At 44.4% G+C, this 7,307-nt stretch overlaps 1 protein-coding gene and 1 long non-coding RNA gene across 2 annotated transcripts in view; one reads left to right on the forward strand and one right to left on the reverse strand.

Moving 5' to 3' along the window:
• Nucleotides 1–2,572, reverse strand: part of LOC309353577 (transmembrane channel-like protein 2) — a 134,017-nt gene extending 131,445 nt beyond the window's left edge. The window contains exon 1 of the mRNA XM_081882953.1: nucleotides 2,515–2,572. Within this exon, the coding sequence (XP_081739079.1) occupies nucleotides 2,515–2,565 (51 nt within the window). The 5' untranslated portion in view covers nucleotides 2,566–2,572. The remainder of the gene's footprint in view (nucleotides 1–2,514) is intronic.
• A 281-nt stretch (nucleotides 2,573–2,853) lies between these two features.
• Nucleotides 2,854–5,226, forward strand: LOC309353644. Its single transcript, XR_014161966.1, has 3 exons — nucleotides 2,854–2,976; nucleotides 4,333–4,493; nucleotides 5,071–5,226. It is a non-coding gene; the product is annotated as an uncharacterized lncRNA (long non-coding RNA).
• Nucleotides 5,227–7,307: the final 2,081 nt, after the last annotated feature.

Raw genomic sequence — 7,307 nt, forward strand, 5'->3', positions numbered from 1 at the left:
GTTTATCTCCATACGATCCTGGTTTGCAGCAGTTCAGTGTTTTTTGTAATTTTTGCTCTTGCTCCACTTTGCTGTGGCTTCATAAAGCTTCAGGTTGTTTACATTTCATATTGTATCATATTAAGGAGAAATAGGAATGTCCGTTCCGGTACAATTGTCTGCAATTACCCCCCTGCCCTTAGGGTTATTGCTTTGAATGCTTGTCTTGGTTAATGGAAGGGGGTGGGAATCTTCAAATTTGAAGACTATGAATAATTATGCTGCCCACAGAAGCCCTTCTGAATAAAATGGATGTGGCAGAATTTGGCTGATTTCATCTAGGACATTAATGTAGTCTCAACTTTTCCTCTTTCTTTCATTTTTTTTTTAAGCAAATCAGGTTAGCAATGTTGACTGGCAGTAGCGTAGCGTGGGTTGTCAGCACCCGGGGCAAGACAAGTAATTTGCGCCCCCTAACCCGTGGATTTGCACCCCCTAACCCTAACCCCCAGATGTTGCGCCCGGTGCAGCCGGCACCCCCCACGCTACGCTACTGTTGACTGGACTCCTGCTACACTTCTTACATCATATAAATCAATTGAATTTACTTATGAGTAGGCATACACAGCCTTGCACTGTTATAAATCTTTTTTTATGAATGCTTGTTACTTAGTGTCACCAAAGTCATATTTATACTTTGGGGAATTATTTGATGTCCTGTCCCAGGTTATGAGCAGGGGGCAATGACAGAAGGGGTGTGTGTTTGTGTGTGTGTAAAGTTCAAGTAGAAGCACTGTGTTCTTTTCCTTCTACAGTGGTACCTCGGGTTAAGTACTTAATTCGTTCCGGAAGTCTGTACTTAACCTGAAACAGTTCTTAACCTGAAGCACCACTTTAGCTAATGGGGCCTCCTGCTGCTGCTGTGCTGCCAGAGCACGATTTCTGTTCTCAACCTGAAGCAAAGTTCTTAACCTGAAGCACCACTTTAGCTAATGGGGCCTCCTGCTGCTGCTGTGCTGCCAGAGCACGATTTCTGTTCTCAACCTGAAGCAAAGTTCTTAACCTGAAGCACTATTTCTGGGTTACGGAGTATGTAACCTGAAGCCTATGTAACCTGAGGTACTACTGTAGAAGTAAACTAGTGCTTATAACGCTTGATCCATCTGCACAGTAAGGAATTGTTCGGAGATATACAAAGATACACAAAGCAGGAAAGATAGATGCTTTTCAGACTGATATGAAAGTAGCATAGCCCTTGTGGAAATAGCCACCAAGTACAACAGAGTCTTCAAAATCATCAACAGGAGAAAGAGGTTTGTGAAAGAGCAATTGATTAACTGCTCAAACTTTTTTGGAGTCATTTCTTCTCACTGCTGCCCCAAGGCCCTAATTTATTGATTTTCTATGTTATTCTTGACTTTCTATATTCTCTGTCAGCCGTACCTTTAAACCAGTCATAGCTTCCTTCTATGGTGTGCCTTTCTTTTTAAAAGTTATGTCAGCCTTACTCAACCTGCCCCTCCTCTCATATTTTGGACTACAACTCCCATCAGTCTAGTCAGCATGGTCAGTGGTGAGGGATGCTGGGAATTGTAGTCAAAATATCCAGAGGGCACCAGGCTGGGAAAAGCTGGGCTATATAATTTCATGTAGAGACAAGCAAGCTTTCTCAATAAAAAAAAAGTGAGAGCTTTTTATTTTTATTTTGCTTTGTAAGGTCCTGTGCCACAATCCACCAGAAAGTTTTTCCGAACAAGCCCCATTGAAATGATTGGTAGTAGTGTAAGAGCATAGTGTTATTATTCAGTGTAGACTGCTCTGGATAACTTACCGTTTGCTTCTAGATGTGGAAGAGCCTTGGCCAAGCCACATTGTCTCATAGTTGAGGATTTCAATCTTTTCAAATTCCTAGATGAAACAACCTGATACTGGACCAATCTGTAGACTGGAACTTAGCTATCTCCCTGGTTTCGCACATCTCTCAATGTTCTTGGCAGTATAAACATAACAAAGCATGCATTTAAACATTGCTTTTAAGAGAATAATAATACATTTTGAGAGGTGTGGTTTAATAATAAAAATAAAAATGCACCTATTGATGTGGAGAAAGAATGAGCAAAAATATGTGAAGCTGTAAAGGATCACCAAAAGACAGATTTCCCTCAATTAACCTTGTGCTCAGTGTGAGCAGTATTTGATCTGCAACACAGGCATATGTTGCAGGCAATCACAATACAGATAGTAAATGAACTTGCAAATTGAAAGTGTTTTATAAAGGATAAATAGAAGAAGCACCACTTTCACTTTATTCATTTAACGCATTGATGTCATTTGGAAGAATCTGGTTTTTCAAGACTGGTGATGTTTCATTATTGTTGTTTTTTCCTCCATCCCTCCCACCCCCACCCCAGTCCTCTGCTACTTCATATTAAATTGGTAAATTTATTGGCTCTGGTGAAGGACTGCTGTTCCAGTAACTCTGAATAACAGACTGATTCCCTCCCCACAGCCGCCTCTTCTCCCTTCTCCCCCTACACAAATGTGCCCTGCATTGGGAAGAGGAAGGTTATGGCCAGTACTCACCATGAAGTTGTTACAGTAAGTGTCACACTTTTCAACACCAACCACAACAAAAGAGGTGCCTGTACTGCGTATCCTTGAGTACCCCCTGAAAAAAAAGAGAACTGGTTATGATGAGCCTATCAGAAGCAATGCTACACTACAGTCTCTGAAGATGCTTCTGCACTTTGGCTTCTGAATCCAAGCTCCCCAATACAACTGTGTATGGAGTTAGCGCCAGGAGATTTATACTTCAAGACAAAACGCAAAACAAAAACTCAGCATCAGCAAACTGTTGTGAGCCAGGCAGCAGCCATACCCCCACAGGGGTCTCTTGAAGAGAAACAATGTTCCATCTAAGCTACTGAAGAGCAAAGGCGAAAGGAAGCAAACAATTCATTGAAGTTCTGGTGTCCAGCAGGGATTGTGATGTGAGCCGTACGCTGACAAAAGTTGAAGGGATTTATTTCATTTTAATCATACCAATGGGTGATGTTCAACAATATCATTTTATTTTACTATCAGTTCATGAGATACTATAGTCAACATTTTAAAAAAATCTTACTGAAACCATTTTGAAGTCCATCTTCTGGGTATGTGCTGAATATACTCTGAATGGTGAATAATCATTTCTGCACCATGGAGCTCTAAATTCTGTGGAAATGGTACTGCAGGGATCACCAGACCACTTTCCTGTGCATGAGTGCGCAGAATTTGTTTTTCAATTAAATTGGGTCCTCCTGAATTTGCATGATTTTACACAGGGTCCTTCCACACCCACCCCACCCTCAAATACCTTGAAATTAATGCTTGCTTTGGAAGACACAGTTAAAATTGTAGATCAAAAATATTGATCTAAGACATGGATCATCATGGAACTTCATGATTTGTACAGAAAATGACAACAAAACCACCAACATATCACAGAACGCACCTGATGTTTCGAAGGCATCCCTTGTGAAAATAATGAGAATCCATAAGGATCTGTGCCTCAGATCTACGTTTTTGTATAACATCACCACTGGAAAGTGCCAGATCAATGTTTTTTTTACAGTTCAGTAAATGGAGACATATGTTATGTGTATTTTGATTGGGGGCAGGAGGAAACCTGTGAAAAAATACACAATTTCAAGAAGTACCATTTTACTGGAGCAATGTGCATGCACTTATCTCTCTTTCTCGCACATCATTCTCCACCTCTCCCCTGACACCCACAGCTGCCCTTTGTCCACTGTCTTGTTCTCTCTCCCTGCCCCCCAGTCTCCCAGATCACTCCTTTAAACTTCCAGTCTTCTCAGTTGCTCTATTCAGCTACTCAGGTGCTTATCAGAGCTTTGAAAAGCATACAGGGCTGCATACAGAGAAGGCACCATTTTCCCAACTTCCTCATTCAGCTCCCCTTTTCAAGAGAAGAAGAAGAAGAAGAAGGGTTTGGATTTGACATCCCGCTTTATCACTACAGAAGGAGTCTCAAAGCAGCTAACATTCTCCTTTCCCTTCCTCCCCCACAACAAACACTCTGTGAGGTGAGTGGGGCTGAGAGACTTTAAAGAAGTGTGACTGGCCCAAGGTCACCCAGCAGCTGCATGTGGAGGAGCAGAGTCGCAAATCTGGTTCACCAGATTACGAGTCTACTGCTCTTAACCACCCTCACTACTTCATGACAACGTAGACAGTAAATGAAAAGCTCCAGAGGCTTTTCAGGTGAAGTACTCAAGGACATTACAGCAACCACAGGCACCACCTTGACAATCCCATATGTGATGTTTGCTTGATTTGGTTTTTCTTTTCTAGTTTTAATGCCTGGCTTTTGCTGAAATAGAACAATTGTGCCATGATAGATATAGCAAGGAAGTTGTCCTGTCTTCTCCTGGATTGGAGTCCCAGTGGAGCCCAACTTGAAGCCAGGATACACATTGGAGGTGTACCATCTCAAAGAGCAGGGAGAGGACAAGGCATGTCCAGTAGTGTAATTGAATCTAGTGGTAACATCAAACCCATTCATTCGTTCTAGGTAGCTGCTGTCCTATGCAGGGCAGGGCAAAAGATAGCTTGTTCAGGACCCTGGAGAGCTCCCTAGGGCTAGTGTTGCCTTAGCAGCATGCTGAAGCCTTTCTATAGCTGGCTGGTCATATACTTGGGGGTCAATCCCCTGCAAGGAGCTGTCTGTTCATTTAAAAGGTCTGTTCTGCTCTGCAGCACTGGCTCCTAAGCAAGGAGGTAATGATGGGTGCATTGGAAGGCTATCCTCTGAAACAGAGGGGTGTGACTAGACCACATTTTTTGGCTTGGATGGTTTGAGAGAGGGGATGGTTGACGACTCCACAGGTGATGCCTCCTCTAACTCTAACTCATGCCTTTGAGCCTGATGGAGGATCACGACCAGAAAACATTCCAGAAGTGAGTAATGGTAACAGTCCAGTGGCAATGGCAAGAAGGCCATTAGATGAAAAGGGGCAGGGAGCTGTGCAGGGCGACCTTGATTACTCCTATTTCTTACTCCAGTGCATTCTTAATTTTCTGTGTTCTCAGCAGGCACATTCCAGCAAACTACCAAAGTACACCGATGCCAGAAACTAAAAGGAAGAGTCATGATTTTTTACCAGAATCTATACTGCGTAGCATAAAAACAGAGGACATCCAGTCGCAAGTAGATTTTAACCCATTTAATTAAATGGGTAAAAACAGGAGCCAGATTCACGTGTCCTTCATTTCCTTGCTATTGTCAGCATGTACCCTTAACCCAAGCTATCTACAATTTGGATTTGTTTATTTGCCACAGGACTCTCTGGCTTCTTTTGGAGCTAGCCATCTTTAACCTTGTCTTTATTTTAAGGTACCCCTGCCCGTACAGGCCAGTCGTGTCCGACTCTAGGGTTGTGCGCTCATCTCACTTAAGAGGCCAGGGGCCAGCGCTGTCCGGAGACCCTTCCGGGTCATGTGGCCAGCGTGATGAAGCTGCTCTGGCGAGCCAGCACCAGCGCAGCACACGGAAACGCCGTTTACCTTCCCGCTATAAAGCGGTACCTATTTATCTACTTGCACTTAGGGGTGCTTTCGAACTGCTAGGTGGGCAGGAGCTGGGACCGAAGATGGGAGCTCACCCCGCCGCGGGGATTCGAACCACCAACCATGTGATCGGCAAGCCCTAGACACTGAGGTTTTACCCACAGTGCCACCCGCCTCCTAACTGCCATCTGTATCCGTGAGCTATGTAGGTGCAGAAATGGCGAGGCTCTGTTGAACTAGGACTCAAGCAAGGATAGCCAAGTGGTGCCCTCCCGATGTTGTTGAACTACGACTCCCATCACCCCAACTGTTGGCCAGGCTGACAAGGATTGATGGGACCTGGGAGTCCAACAACATCAGGAGGATACCATGCATTGGTGGACTCCAGTATTTTGTGCTTTGTCAAACTATATAAGGGGCTGGTTGGTTCTTGAGGCATGGTGGCTGGGCACTGATGAGTGGGCACCAGGAGAAGTGGGGTTGGAGACTGACTTGGAAGAAGGGATCAGCGAACTAGGGGAACCTATAACAGCCAAGAGATGAGAGTCAGAGGCTAGAGAAGCTGCAGGATTGGACGGTGTCAGGCTTGGGGAATTCTCTCCTTCCCCCGTGGCATCAAGGATCAAGGAAGAAACAAGAAAATTCGTATTTATGGTTTTATTCAGTTCCTGTGTTGCAAGACAAAGAATCCATTCCTAACTCCATAGCGACATTGCTCAGTCTGAGCTCCTCCCCTCCTTTATTGTCCTTGCCTCGGGAATCAATTGTCATTGAGCCCTTTGCTCTTGAATTCTGATTGAGTGACGAGTATGATGGGATGGTGGTGCTTCTATGCTTTCTTTGCTTTCCAAGGGCCTCTCTGCTGGCAGTTCTCCCCCTTCTTCTCCTAACAGCTCATAACTTGGCAGCTCTGCTTTCTGCTGCAATTCAATCCTGTTTCTCTCTTCTCCTGAAACTACTGGGGAAGGGGGGGCGATTTCCCCCACCCCCTCCTCCTCTGAGGGAAGCAGAGGAGAGGGAGGGGGTGTTCCCCAGCCCTGACAGAGGGTGAATAATAGGTGGAGGAGAAAGGAGAGAGAGGTCAGGCTGGTGTAGAGTCATGGGTTTCCACCACTCCTCCTCCTGTCCTCACATCTCCTGGGACCAGGCAAGGATTGAAGTGGAAGGAGCAGGAGCAGGTCACGCACAGACAAAGTCTTAGACTGTTTGCACGCAGCTTGGCTTGGGAAATTACATAAGCTGAGGTCAGAGCTTTATTGCAGCAACTGCCTCATCTGGTGTACACCTAGGAGTAGCTAAAAGACTTTGGTCTGGTGGACAGGCCTTTCCCTAACTTTTAGGTTTACTTTTGACAATAAAGAATCAATTCCTCACTCTGGACATTCTGTGCCTGACAGTCCAGTGAAAAACCACCGGAGAATTCCTGTAACTCTGGTACCTTCGGCCTGGATAAGAAATAAACCTTGAACAAAGATGATGTTCCCGAAAGAAGACTATTACTCCCATTAGTAAGCAGGGACAACAGCAGAGCTTAGCTCTAATGGAGATAAACTGTTGTTGTTGTTGTTTGTGCTTGACCTTTATTACTCTGTACAGCAACTCTTTATACAATAAGTGCATTTGTTACTAGAAGAATGCAAACAGTTAGGACTGGATTTATGATTTGGTCTCTTGACACCATGTGGCTAACTTAGTTAAAACCTTGTACAATGGCAGTATATTGAAATAGGATAATGTGGACATGGTTACAGTAGCAAAGA

This window comes from Podarcis melisellensis, assembly GCF_964234715.1.
Source record: "Podarcis melisellensis genome assembly, chromosome: 12".
Lineage (NCBI taxonomy): Eukaryota > Metazoa > Chordata > Lepidosauria > Squamata > Lacertidae > Podarcis > Podarcis melisellensis.